Here is a 15,284-nt window from a genome sequence, read left to right on the forward strand (position 1 = left end):
TGTTATCATTCAAACATGAAAGCTTGAGGGATTCAAGATTGCCTTTTGACTTAATAGAATACTTGGTAGTTGAATCCTAGAGAGGCTTGAAAGAATACTTGGTTGTTGTGACCTATAAAGGTTTCGTTGTTCAATGAATACTTGGGTAGTTGCTTAAAGAGACAAGTCAAAGAATACTTAGGTTAAGCTAGAAATGGCTTGAAAAAGATTACTTGTATCTTTCTAAAAGATAGTGAAACTTGATCAAGTTGATCAAGAACTGGTTGTAGTTTCAATGGTTTAGATGAGCCAACATAAGAATAATGTGTATTCTTTTCTCTTGACTTTCTATGTGCATTCTTAAGGTTTTTTATACTACTTCCCTATTTCAAAAAAGTGTCAAATTTGTGTTTGACAATATTTAATCCCTTTTCTAATGTCTTTTCTCCATAATTGTTATGTTTCTTTGATTGTTAGGTGGTTTAATTTGTACATTGCTTTGATTTTAATGATAGATATTATATTTTATATAGGTTTGTATTGAACTAAACAATAATATGTTGTATTAAACTACTTAGATGTATTTTTTTTGTATAGGTATGGAAAACTTCAAAAAACAAACAAGATATTAAAAAAATGCACATTCTAAATGGGTGATTTAGATGATGTTTATGTTTATGTTCCAATTACTTGTATCTTTGTAAAAGATAGTAGATCTTGATTAAGTTGATCAAGAACTAGTTATAGTCTCAATGGTTGAGATGGAACAACATAAGAATATTGTGTATTCTTTTCTGTTAACTTTCTATGTTCATTCTTGAGGTTTTTGATACTACTTCCCTATTTCAAAAACTTCAAGTTTGTGATTGACACTATTTAATCCCTCTTCTAGTGTCTTTTCTCCATAATTGTTATGTCTCTTTGATTGCTAGGTAGTTTAATTTGTACATTGTTTTGATTTAAATGATAAATATTATATTTTAATCATTGTTGCTTAGATAATAATATGTTGTATTGAACTGCTTAGATATATTTTTGTTGTATAGGTTTGGAAAACATCAAAACATGAACAAGATGTTAAAAAAATGCACATTCTAAGTGGGTGATTTAGATGATGTTGATGTTGATGTTCCAATAACTTAAATCATCATCATACATCATCCTAGGTAAATACACAATGAATTAGAATCATACATCATTATATATCATGTAAACAACTAACTCGAATAACATGTTTCCACTTGTGCCCAATGTCAAACCACTTGTGCCCAGTGAGAATAAGATAGAGAGTCTCTATGTAAACCACGTCTGGTGCTAGTAAACTTTCCCCCAATGTCATTTAGACATAGAGCCTTTACCTAACCCATGTTTGATGTTACTCAACTTGTGCCTAGTGTAGTCAAGGCAAAGAGCCTATGACTTTTTCACACTTGAAGCCACCAATCTTATGGCCAACGTCACCTAATTAGAGAACTCATAGGACAATCACGCTTGATGCCTCTTCTCCCATGCTTAGTGTAACCAAACCAGAGAGCTCATAACTAACTCATGCTTAATGCTACCTATCCCATGCTTAGTGTCAATGAGGTAGAGAGCCCTTGACTTGCATCTCACCTAATGCCATGAAGTTGTGCCTAACATGAAGGCAATTTCTACACTTAGTAAGATCTTGATTTTGGCCCAAACCTACATAAACTCAATCCAAACCAACATGCAACCATTCATTCAACATGTACCCATAATATTCAAAAATCATCAATTTTTCTTAAAACACCTTTAAAGAAGAAAAACATACAAAAGGGTTTTCTATCCTTGATTTCAATCAAAACAGCCATAGATGACTAGATTCAAAAGAAACCAACAATCACTAATCAACAAAGAAAAAAAAAACCAATAAAACTAATTGTAATAGTTGAGAAACAAGACCATAATTGCTGACATATGCTACGAATGTTGCAAATGCTAAGAAGATATACAATTACCTATGCTAGTACAATACTAGCAACATCCCCAAAAAGAATATAGGTCCCTCTGTCTTTCCAATCTACATATCGTGAAAGAGCATCTACCCTAATAACTAGAACATTATTAAATCCACCTCCTGCACTCACACAATAAAAGGAAATGATTTTCATCATATTTATGAACTATTATTTATTAAGCCAACAAAAGTAACCAATTCATACCCCTAATGTGACAAGTAGCTAATATTAAACCTAACACAAATCCACTGCATCCACAAAAGTTTACCTAACACATTGTTCATCGAAGAGGGCTAAGATAACAAGGATCATCGTCGGTCGAAGGTTAGCAAGAGTTCGTGTCAGTCAAAAAGAGAAGAGCGTGCAAAAGAAGAGAATAGAAGAAGGCTGAGAACACTGTCGAGGGGGTTTGCTTTCCATGTGTGTTTATGGGTTGAGAATGTTGTCGATAGGGTTTTTTTTTTTCGTGTGTTTGCGTGCGAGGTGAATATTTGTCCTTGACTTCTACATCAATCAAAAGCAAACTCGATGTAGAATAGCTTTCTGATTTCATTTCTACATCGATCAATAACAAAATTGATGTAGAAATTTTCATATTTACATCGTTTCTCCACAAAACCAATGTAAATATATTTACATTTTCTATTTATTTACAAGATTACCACCGCGTTTTAGATTTACATCGTTTCTACTGGAACCGATTTAGATATAGCGATGTTGAATAGTACTTTTCTAGTAGTGAACCATTATTAATCTACAAACTTTCCTTGAGATTTCACCATACGATACTCTCTATCTTGATTCTCAGCTTACAACCTTGAATCCTCCAATCTAACACTACTACTCAACTACTTGGAAGGGTTTGGACACTTCTACGGAGTCAGAAGGAAATAGGATTCTCTTCGACTCCAAAGTCTATCTCGCTAGCTTCTCTCTAGTTTATTAGGATTTGAACTTACGAAGTTTAAGTCTTAAGAAAAACCTTAAATACCTCTACTAAAAGCAACCTCGAAAACAAATTAACTTTCAGGACTCCCATAACCCTTAGAGTTCTAAAATAACAATAATTACAATGTAGTAACAATTAAATCGTAACACCCTCTATCTCATAAATATATACATTCAACAATATAAAATAATGGATCTAAAAAATACTTCATTTATAAATTGAAAACCAAGGATTTAAAACTTCAAACATAACAAAGCTAATACTAAAACAATTACAAGGTACATCAAATATTGCAGAAACATTTTCAAAATAAAGAGCATTCCAGGTGAAGTTAGATGTCCTTTTGCATAAATTGAAAATATTTTGTTACTGTGAGGAATTAAATCTTTTAATTACAATCATTATATTAAGATTAACGATTTAGAAGTTAGGATTTATATGTCTATTTAAAAATTTAGGAATTATATTTTTATTTGGAAACTTATATGAATTTATTTTCAATAACAATCATTTTTTGATATAACTATAATATTAGCCATTTAAATATAATATAATAATTTTATATTTTTTTTGATATATTTTTAATCAAATTTATATTTACTAATATTTTTTCTTAACAGCCGTAAAATTTGACTCATTTTTATTAATAAAGTGGTATAAGTCATAAATCGAATTTTGATTTTTATTAAAAAAAAATATCAGTATTGAACTACTATATTAATGACCTTTAATCGTAAAAGTTGATTCTAATCAGATGATCGATGATAATTTCCACAAATATATGTCAAAGAAATAATTATTAACATATCCATAAAACTAATATTTTAGTATGTAAAATGTATATTATATATTTTATTTTATGAATTTTAAATTTATAATAAATAAATATTTTTAAATATAATTATATTATAATAAAAAGTTATAACATATGGGTATATTTATCCTTTAAATTTGTGGTTAATAATTTATAAAATGATACAAAATTATTTTCAACTATTAAAACTTTTTTAAATAATAAATTGAAAGTTAATTTAGATATAATAAAATGATAGATTAAAAAGATAAAAGATTGAGAAAAAAATTTAAAAAAAATCTCATTAAAAAATAAAAAAATAAAAAAGCTAGGAACACCCTAAAAAATCTCCTTAAAATTAATTTCATTTTAAAAACAAACATTGGAATCTATATAGAAAGTATTATTTCTTTTTTTTCTTTTTTGAGAAAATGCTAACTATAGTATCCTTAGAGCACTAATTAAGGAATCAAAAGAATTTTTTTTTAATTAAAAAGTATATATATATATATATATATATATATATATATTATTTCATGTAACTTTATTGTAGTTCTTAATAATTAAAAAATTATTTATTGATTCCTTAACTAGTGTACTAATTAGTAGGACTAGTTTGTTCGTGGGTTACCACGATATTAATAAAACGTGACCACCACTAAAAAAGTGTTCAATCTTTGCCAAAATTCATGAACATATAAAATGTGGATTTTTCCTTTTTAACATAATTTATTTCATATCAATATCAATACAATAGGTTTATAAATAAATAAAAAAAAAAAAAAGAGTCATTCAATCTTGTTGAGGAGAATCATTACAAGAAAATGCAAATTTTTTACGGACATAATCCGTTGATAAAAAGGATTATCCGTCGAAAATAAAGAATTTGCAAAGGATTTTCGATGGATGCAAATCCGTTGGAAAAATGGGTGTTAGAAAAAAAAAACATCAGAAATAATTAATCCATCAGAATTTGTTTGAAAATCTTTATGTGATTTTGACGAATAAATCCGTTAGAAAATTTTTATTTAATTTTAGTAAATTTATTAATGTAACACCCCTTATATTTGGCCTCTTAAGAATTCAATATTTCACAAAATTTCACTTTTCAACATGTTTTATCCTTATTTGCATAATTTCTAAGAAACTTCTTAGAAGGTTACTCATCCCTATATTACTCTAAGTCAAACATGCTTAACTAAGAAGTTTTGAGGAGTTAAGCTACCGAAAAGTAAATGTATGTTATTAGTATAGGTAGTACAAATTAATTCATTTAAGTCATTCTCAACTATACAATCTCATACTTGTACTATCTCTAACCACTAGGATTAGCCTAGTGATTGGGTAGGGAGGGGTTGGGGTAATTAGAAGCATGTGGATCTAGGTTCAATCCTCATTGCGACCATCTTTGTAATCTTTCCTATCTTTACCAAAAGATACTTGTACTATCTCTGGATTCCTCTCATTCTAGTGTGTCCGGACTGTTATAAAAATATAATAATATATAATAATTATATTACATATAATAATAATATATTATATGTAATTAATCTTTATTTATATATACTTACTTTTATATAATTTAAAATATTACTTTTATAATTTATAATGATAATATAATTTATAAAATTCTAAATATTTATTTATTACATACCTATAAATTAAATTTTAACATTTTAAATAAATTATTAATTAACTTAATATATTTATTTATCTTAAATCTAAGATATAAAATTCAAAAATGTATTTATCCTTGTTTTATTTTCTAATTATCAACCATTAATAAAATACTAACTTAAAATCTTATCTAACTATATATATCATAATATTTTCATATCAAATTTAAAATATATTAGTTATACAAAAATATTAAAATCATATAGTAAATTGTCAATAAGATTTTAGTTAAATAATTTAAAATAATTAATTTTTCAACTATATTGTTAGCAAATAATTTATTCCAAAGCTAATTCATTTTTTCTATATTAATTATTAGTAAAATTTAATAACTTTTAATTTAACAATTGGATCGATAAAATTCAACATATACCGTGAGTTATTGAGCGAGATAACTTTATCAAGAGTTACTTGTAAGTCATTTGATTCCTCCTCTCTCTCTCTCTCTCTCTCTCTCTATATATATATATATATATATATATATATATATCTATATATATATATGTATATACATATATATATATATGTATATATATATGTATATGTTTAAAATTTTATTGATCTTTTTTAATATATGATTGTCAATTTTCGTCAAAAATTCTTACATTTTTTACAAATATAAATTTGTCAAAAATATTTCATTAGTAATAAAATTTTTCCTACCAATTTTTTTTATCAAAAATATAAATTTTCTGACAGATTTATATTTGTCAAAAATTATTAACGAATAAATCCGTAAGAAATTATCGACGAATATATCCGTCAAAATATAAATTTTTAGACAAATTTATATCCGTCGGAAATATAAATTTTCCAACAGATTTGTATCCATCAGTAACATAACTTTTCATACAAATTTTTTTTTATCGGTAAAATCCATCCGAAATATAAATTTTTCGACGAATTTATATCCATCGATAATTTGCATATTTTTGTAGTGAATGATTCTTGGATAATATTGTAGTGACCCATCTTAGCTGTACCTTTTTAATTTCTTTAAATGCCCACTTAGTTGTACATGCCTCCATAATATTAATACATATTTGTAAAATTAATGTAACATTAATAATCTAGGATTTTGTAATTAATACTATATACATGTTTCATCAATCCTTGAGATTTTTTAACATATTTGTTCAACAATTTTAATGGTCCAGATTTCATCAAACCTATTTCCCAGCCTATATAAATGAGGGTTTTTCATATTGAAATCAACACTTCTCTTTCACTTGTTTATACATGAAGATAGTGTTTGCTTTAGGATATTGGGTATCAAATCTAGGTTGGAGTTCCCTTCACTTCAAGTTTAAAAGTATATGACAGTAAACCTCTACTGCTAGTTCATGGATACCTCTGATTCGTAACAAAAAAAAGATGCGTTTGAATTCAAGGGTTTGCATGAATTGGGAGATGAGGTTACCTTGATCTTTTTGTCTTGACGTGAAGGGAGCTCCACACTAACTTTTCAAATCCTTTTTGTCTTTAAAATAAATCATTATTTTCTTTTCTTTTGTTTTAGTTGAACAACAATGGTAGAAGAAGTTATGATGGTCAAATAGCTTATATATTTATTTATTACAAAAATAATTCAATTGAATAGGTGTAAACTGGTGTTAACATATATTACACATAAGAAAGCAACCAACTATGTTTGATAAGGAAAGGTGACGGACCAACGGTAGTTAACAACCAACTATGTTTTAAATGATGAATCCACGCATGGTAAGGAAAGGTGACGGACCAACGGTAGTTAACAACTTCAAAGGTGGAAGATTAACTACGTTCTTCTTCAAAAACTTCCCAGAAGCGTACAAGGAACAAGATTTGTGGAAGGTCTTCTTAAGATATGGCAGGGTGTGGGAAGTATTTGTCTCAAAAAGAAGGAATAGATGGGGACATAGATTCGGTTTTGTTAGGTTTTTAAACGTAAAGGATGAAAATCGATTGGAAGCTGAACTAGGTCAAATATATATCGGAGACTATAAGTTGTACGTAAACATTTCAAAATATCCCAGAGAAGTGGAGAGTGTAAGCTGGAAGAAGGATGTAGCAACACGAAGGAATATGGAAAGAGGAGGTGGTTATTCAGAATCATGCGTTGTAAAGACAGGAGGAAGATCCTTTGCAGAGGTGGTTAAGAATGGCAAGAAGGCAGTTCAAGGTAAACGGGAAGGTAGAGGTCACTGGCAGATCAAAAAAATCAAACTAAAAGAGGATTGGAGCGGCCCATCTATTACAGTTCCAGAAACTCAGTCGGAGTGGTTGAAGAGTTGTTTTGTAGGAAGACTCAGGGACTTATCTATGTTTGATAAGATTCACGAAGCCCGTTTCGTTCATGAATATAAGGAGGTGAGGGTGAGGTATATGGGAGACGACATGGTTCTGATTTCGGGGGTAGACGAAGAAGAGATCAAAAAGTCACCTTTATCAACTGAATTAGGGGCTTTCTTTCATATTATACAAAAATGGGAGTGTAATCTCATTACAGGAAACAGACTTGCGTGGGTAAGATGCAGTGGAATTCCTATTCAGCTTTGGGGATCTGAATGCTTTTCAAAAATCATGGGTGCATGGGGAACGACGGTATTAGTGGACAAAGAAACAATGTCATTGGCAAGACTGGAGTATGCAAGAGTGTTGGTAAAGACATCCTCTCCTCAAATTCTGAATTCCAATTTCTCGGTGAAGATAAATGACATAGTAACAACAGTCAGAATAAATGAGGAGTTAACAACTAGTGTCAACAAGTGCAATTGTTGGCTATGGAACAATCATGCTTCGTCAGCTTCTTCAAACAGGAGTGAATGGACGGGATCAGTTGATGGTTCAAACTGGTCGGAAGAAGTTTCAGACGGTGATTCATTGGAAGCGGTGGTGGAGACTGAGTGGACGGAAAGGTCTCTCGGTTCGAGAGGCAAAGAAAATTTGAATTTCGGACCAACAGATAAAAGCCAGCGGTCATACTCTGTTGCGAAAGGTACAAGGGCTGCCACAGATGAGAGAGGGGACATTGAAGGAAAAGCTGCAAGTAGGAGCGGTCATAAGGTAGACAATGTGAAAGAAAAAGGGGTTGACGGTGCAAATGCAGTACAAGAAATAGTTGCTTCTGAAGGAAAAAGTGTACAGAGGAGTAGTCAATTTCACCCCGATAGAAGAGGCTTGTCAGAAGAGGGTGGCAAGGAAACGTGCGAATCAACATTAAAAGAAACAATGCAACCATTTGTTGATGAAGGAAAAAGCGGGGAGGATTCAGATACGCATGTTATGGATAGCGCTGGTATCGAGGGTCGTGGAGAGATAGGAGAATGCAGCCAAAAAAAAAATACAAAAGTTGATAGTGGGCCAACTAAGTTGGAAAAAAAAAAGGAAAAATGTAGTGTTGGGCTGAATAAGTGTGGCCTACCTAATACCACAATGGACTTTAGTGAAATATGGGCCAATCCGAAACTCATCTTGACATCAGGGAAGGATAGAGTATCCATGGGCCAACAAGTGACTCCAATTCATAAAGGAAGTTCTAACGGGCGTGGACTAGGATGCAACGAATCAGAACATCAAGACAGTCCGGCGTCGGGGGGAAATTGGGAGGTTACGATCCAACAAGATAGTGTGGCATGCAATAATCAACAAACCCCTATCAAATCCAGGGGGAAAGACATAATCATGTTAATATCGGAAGATCCTAATGACAAGATTAGGATCGGTACGAATACGGTAGGGAGCAAAAGACTGGAGCTTAACAAAGAAGGTGGGGGCGGCAAAGAGACTTTGGTGGAAAAGATCAACGAGCATGAGACGAAGACTATGAGGAAAGCAGGTGGCGCCAAAAAGAAGAGCTCAACAAGAAAATTTATAAGGTTAGCTAATTTATCTCTGAGCCCATCTATTTCTGACGGTGATATTAGAAGCTGTAATAGGGTTTTTTGGTTAAAAAACGATGAGGAGGAAGCTAAGAGGTTATGGCAAATTGGAAAACAAGTGGGTATTTCCCATAACGGGTCAGAAGAACAAATCATTAAACAGATGGTTAATCTGGAAAAAAGAGATGTGCTGGAGAAACTGAAGTTTCAAAGGGTGAATGAGGAGGGGGTTGATAACTGTGCCTTATGAAGATCATCACCTTCAATATAAGGGGACTTGGGGGTAGGGTGAAAAGGAGGAATCTCAGGGAGATGATTCAGAAAGAGAGAGTTCAGTTATTATGTTTGCAGGAAACAAAGACACGAGAAATTACGGAAGCTATGTGCAAAAGTTTTTGGGGTGAAGATGACTACGAGTGGAGAGCGATTCCAGCTGTTAACACTGCAGGTGGCCTGTTATGTATCTGGAGGAAGGAAGCATTTCAATGTTGTTCGGTCTTTGAAGGTTCATCCTATTTGGGATTGGAGGGGATATGGTTGGATGATGGATCGAGAGTGATATTTGTTAATGTGTATATGCCTTGCATTCAAGCTCAAAAAGAACTGATATGGAATGAATTGGTTGAGATGAAAAATTGTAGTCAGGTGCAAATGTGGTGTGTGTTGGGCGATTTTAACTGCATAAGGAGGGCCGAGGAAAGGGTAAATGTTGATGTGAGCAACAACAATAGAACGAGGGAGATGACTCAATTCAATAGATTCATTAGTCAGATGGAATTGGAGGAAGTACCAATAATCGGTAAGAAGTATACTTGGTACAAACCAAATGGTAGGGTGAAAAGTAGGCTGGACAGAATTTTTGTCACGAAGGAGTGCTTGCTGGAATGGTCTAACATTTCTCAAAAGGTGATGAAAAGGAGTGTCTCTGATCACTGTCCAATACTACTACAATCGAAAATGGTGGATTGGGGCCCCAAACCTTTTCGTTCTTTGGATTGCTGGATTCAAGACAATCAATTCCATACGGTTGTTGAGGACGCATGGAGAAGGATGTCTATCCAGGGATGGGGAGCTTATGTGCTACAACAGAAATTAAAGCAATTAAAAATAACATTGAAGGAATGGAACGCAAAGGATTTTAAAAGCCAAAAAATGGAAGAAAGGAGAGTGGTGGAGGAAATGAATAAGCTAGACATAATTGAGGAGGAGAGAAGCTTAACTGAGGTGGAAATCAGTAGAAAGTGTGAACTACTTCAACTGTTCTGGGATGCTGCAATTAGAAACGAGTCTATTTGGTGCCAAAAATCTAGAAGTCAATGGATCAAAGAAGGAGATATGAACACCAAATTCTTTCATTTGATGGTAAAATGGAGGAGTAGGAAGAACGAGATAAAGGGGCTATTTATAGATGATCAATGGGTGGAGGAACCTAAGGTAGTGAAAAATAATGCTTTGTCATATTTTGAGAACAGATTTCAGGAACAGTCAATTGTCAGACCAAAATTGGATGGAGCCCATTTCAAAACCATATCTTCGAGTCAGAATGAGATGCTTGTGGCAGTGTTTGGGGAGGTGGAGATAAAAGAAGCAGTATGGGATTGTGGTAGTACCAAATGTCCAGGGCCTGACGGATTCAACTTTAAATTTATAAAAGAGTTTTGGGAGGTTTTGAAAGGAGATATTTGTAGATTTCTCAACGAGTTTCACCAGAATGGCAGACTTCCAAAAGGATCTAACTCTGCATTCATATCCCTTATTCCTAATAAAGAAGATCCGCAGAGTTGGGATGATTTCAGACCCATCTCATTAGTAGGGTGTATGTATAAAATCCTTTCTAAAATTTTGGCCAATAGGATGAAAAAGGTCCTGCCATCAGTAATTGATGAGAGACAGAGTGCATTCATTGAAGGAAGGAATATAATGCAAAGTGTTCTTATAGTGAATGAAACAATTCACGAAGCTAAGGTGAAAAAAAAGGAGGGGATTTTCTTTAAGGTTGATTTCGAGAAGGCGTACGATTCTGTGAACTGGTCATATCTACTATATCTTCTGCAAAGGATGGGTTTTTGCAGTAAATGGGGGAGGTGGATTTGTGAATGCCTTAGGACGGCAACAACATCCGTACTTGTCAACGGAAGCCCGTCTAAGGAATTTTCATTGAAAAGAGGTATACGACAAGGAGATCCCTTAGCACCATTCTTATTTTTAGTGGCAGCAGAAGGTTTGACAGCCATGGTGAGGGAAGCAGTGAAGAAGAATATTTTCAAACCTATGGTTGTGGGGAATAATAAAGTTAACATCAGTATTGTGCAATATGCTGATGACACAATGATTTTTGGGGAGGGCTCCATTCAGAACGTGGTGGTTATTAAGGCAATTATGAGATGTTTTGAGCTAATTTCTGGTCTAAAGGTTAATTTTATAAAAAGTAAGTTCGGGGCTATTGGGTTGGAAGACCAAGTGTTGGAAAGATTCGCACAATTGCTGAATTGTAAACTACTGAAATTACCTTTTAACTATCTCGGATTGCCAATTGGTGCAAACCCAAGAAGGAAGGTAACGTGGATCCCTGTGGTGGAAAAAATAAAAAAGAGACTTTCTAATTGGAAAGGGAAAGTGTTATCCATGGCTGGCAGAGTGCAATTGATTAATTCAGTACTCACTTCCTTACCTTTATACTATCTATCTTTTTATAAGATACCAAAAGGTGTGTGCTCTGAGATATCAAGACTGCAAAGACAATTCTTATGGGGTCTAATCAGGGGTCCAAGAAGATGGCATGGATCAAGTGGCAGAAAATAACAGTGGCTAAAGAAAAAGGGGGCCTGAATATAAAAGACATTAATCTGTTTAACAAGGCACTTCTTGCTAAATGGAGGTGGTGTTTATTTCATAATCCGGAAGCTTTATGGGTGAAATTGCTTTGCTCCAAATACGGGGGATTCCAAAATTTATGTGCACAGAAGGCACTACAAAATGATTCAATTTGGTGGAAGGACTTGATAATGGTATGCGGTGGGCTGGAATCAGAGGGGTGGTTCGACAGACAGGTGGAGTGGAAAGTCAATAGAGGAAGTGCAGTAAGATTCTGGCTGGATAATTGGGTAGAACAAGTAACCTTAGCAGCAAAATTCCCATCACTTTTTGCAAGTTCCGAGCAGAAACACCATGTCATTAGCGAAATGGGGGAGTGGGTAGAGGGTGTATGGAAATGGAGGTTCTGGTGGAGTGAGCAAACAGGTGTAAATCATACAGAGATGGAACAGGAACTTGGTCAGGTTTTACGAGGTTGGCAACCTACAGTTAACCAAACAGATTGGTGGTTTTGGAGGTCCAAAGTAGATGGAATGTTTTCGGTGAAAGAGGCATACAACGTGATCGAATCAGAGACAAGGCCCGAGGAGGAAGGATCACTATTTAAACAAATTTGGTCTATAAAAGCTCCACCGAAGGCACTTATCTTCTTGTGGAGGTTAGTCAATAGAGGTATTCCTTCTGTAGATATCCTAAAAAGAAGGAATTTAATCCTTGATGAACAACAATCCATTTGTGTGCTGTGTAACAAGGTTGAGGAAACTGTTTCGCATTTATTTTGCAATTGCCAAGAAGTTGATAACATCTGGAAAAGTTTGTTGAATTGGATAAATTGTCCATCTCCGCTCCCTCAAGAGGTGGAACATCACTTCAATTTTATCCCAGCACCCTTATCATCAAGCATTCAAATACAAGCTTGGAGAACTCTATGGCTAGCAACAACTCGAACGGTGTGGATGAACAGGAACAAGGGTAGATTTGAAGGTGTGACTTTTAACTTAGAAAACACATTAAGAGAGATCACGTGTACTTCTTGGCAGTGGATGAGGTTACTTAACAAGCAGTTCACAACTCCTTTTGCTCAGTGGCTCTGTAACCCAGGTCAATGTTTGCTGTCTCTACATGTCTGATCTAGTGGAGGTTACAAAGGTAAAAGAGGGTCAATATTGCTTATGCTCACAGAAATCAGAAGGGGGGAATAACAGGTATGTAAGGTGCAACAAATGTGGGTAGCTGTTAGTCAAATAGTTTTTAGCCACTGATAAGAACCAGGGTGTAGTTTTTAGTGGTGTAATTGTATGATTGATATATCCGGTTATGGAGTAATTTAGTTCAAATGAACTATATTACTAATAACCTGTAACTTTCCTGTAATTTTGGGTTGTGGCACCCCTAGTGCCACCTCAATTTATTTTGCTGTTTCAAAAAAAAAAGGTGTAAACTGGTGTTCTATTCATTATGACTATTATTATTTATCATTTCAATTTTATTCATTATTAGAGTGACAACTTGATCTCATGAATTATTTTGTTAAGGTGTAAATATTCATCATCAATCATCTTGAACAATGCTCTACCATGCTAACATATCTAACAAATGTTATTTTATATTTAGGTTGTTATAAATCTTGCAAATCCAAGGAGTCAAGTATCCCCGCTAGTAATTGAGAAAAGAAAAGCCTCATGAAGTACTGACAAGAAGAGTTTTGCAACAATGGTGAAGTTGTTATCCACGTTTCAACTCCAATATATATTTATATGTTTGATCCTCATTTTCCTTGTGAATGTTATTGTTATTATACAGAAAAAAAATAATGGGTGTTTTATTTCTTTATGCTATACATCTTGAAAGATAAAAAGGAGAAGAAAAATCTCATTATATATTTATATCACTCTTTTTATTCCATTCCTATATGTTATAGACATGGTTTTGCAAAAATCTTTATGTAATAATTTTATTGGAACTTTTAAATGAACTACCAATATAAACACAAATAACAAAAAATTTTCTTTTTGAACCAAATGTGTCAAGAAAATCTTAAAATAGGATCTCCATACCCAAAGAAAGGTGAAACAAGTATATTATAAAGTATAACCAATACGTTCCGTTTAATTAAAAAAAAATATATGTAATTATCTTATTTATATATAAAATAAGAAATACGTTAATCGATTAAATTAAACACATGAAAATAACTTAATTATCTTAATTTGAAATTTTTTTTATGATGAATCAAACATATTTTTTTAATTCTTAGGAATCGCAATTCTCAATATTTATGATTTTCATGAATCATAATTTTCAAACATGAAAATTTTATCGTATATCAAATACTTCCTTAATATTAATGTTTCAACTTCTAATCTATTGTAACGTTAAAGTTACAACATCCGAGTATTTTCTACTTTAACACACAAATCTAGAATACATTATATGATAACTCAAATGTTGTTTACAAACCTACAAACTTTCTTACTACGTTGAAGAAACTTAAAAGAAAGTTATGAAAATCTAAAAAATATTAAATATTATTTCATTAAATTAAAAAAATATCAAATACATATCACTTTTACATTAATATGATTCTCTTAAAATTAATAAAATTATCTTCAATTTCTCATTAGTGGGGAGATGTATCAAAACCCTCTTATCCTAAATATAAACAACAAAAAGCACATGTTTATTAGTGTTAAATATAAGCATATCTCAAATAAATTTATTCTATTTAATGCTACATAGTACATGTGATCCTTTGTTATTCTTAATATAAAGTTTCAACATTTAAACAAAAATGATTTTTTAGGTCTTAAAGGTATTTACTTGTGATAATCTGATTCGTAGCATAGTGGGTGTAGGTCAATGACAAAATTTACTGTGTGAAAGGGTAAATGTTAGAAGATTTTGAAAGTCAATGTCTGTTTCATTATGTAATTGGGTTGACCCTTGTACCTGCATCTACTATACCTTTTTTTTGCTGATAAAGAAAAAACTAAGAAAGGATTGTTCAAGAAATTATGTTATTTTAAAATAAAATTTCTGTAATTAAATGATATTAATTTACTTATTTAATTAATTTTTTTTTTGTTATTTGTATTCAAAACTAGAACAAACCTAGAAAGAGTAATTTATATGATTACGATTGAATGCGTAAATATGTAAACCATACTCTCTTTTTCTTCTTATGACATGTAATTCTATTGTTATTATTCAATAGTTTAAGAGTTTTTTTA

The 15,284-nt window shown here is 32.3% G+C and overlaps 1 protein-coding gene across 1 annotated transcript; it reads left to right on the forward strand.

Annotated features, from left to right (window-relative positions):
* The first annotated feature begins 7,099 nt into the window (after window positions 1–7,099).
* On the forward strand, window positions 7,100–15,008 carry LOC145957837 (uncharacterized). The gene is made up of 2 exons (XM_083074246.1): window positions 7,100–9,237; window positions 13,669–15,008. Exons 1-2 carry the CDS (start codon window positions 7,100–7,102, stop codon window positions 13,676–13,678), a joined length of 2,148 nt encoding a protein of 715 aa, XP_082930372.1. The 3' UTR covers window positions 13,679–15,008.
* Window positions 15,009–15,284: the final 276 nt, after the last annotated feature.

Source organism: Cajanus cajan, chromosome 5, assembly GCF_000230855.2.
Source record: "Cajanus cajan strain Asha chromosome 5, NIPB_CcT2T_4, whole genome shotgun sequence".
NCBI lineage: Eukaryota > Viridiplantae > Streptophyta > Magnoliopsida > Fabales > Fabaceae > Cajanus > Cajanus cajan.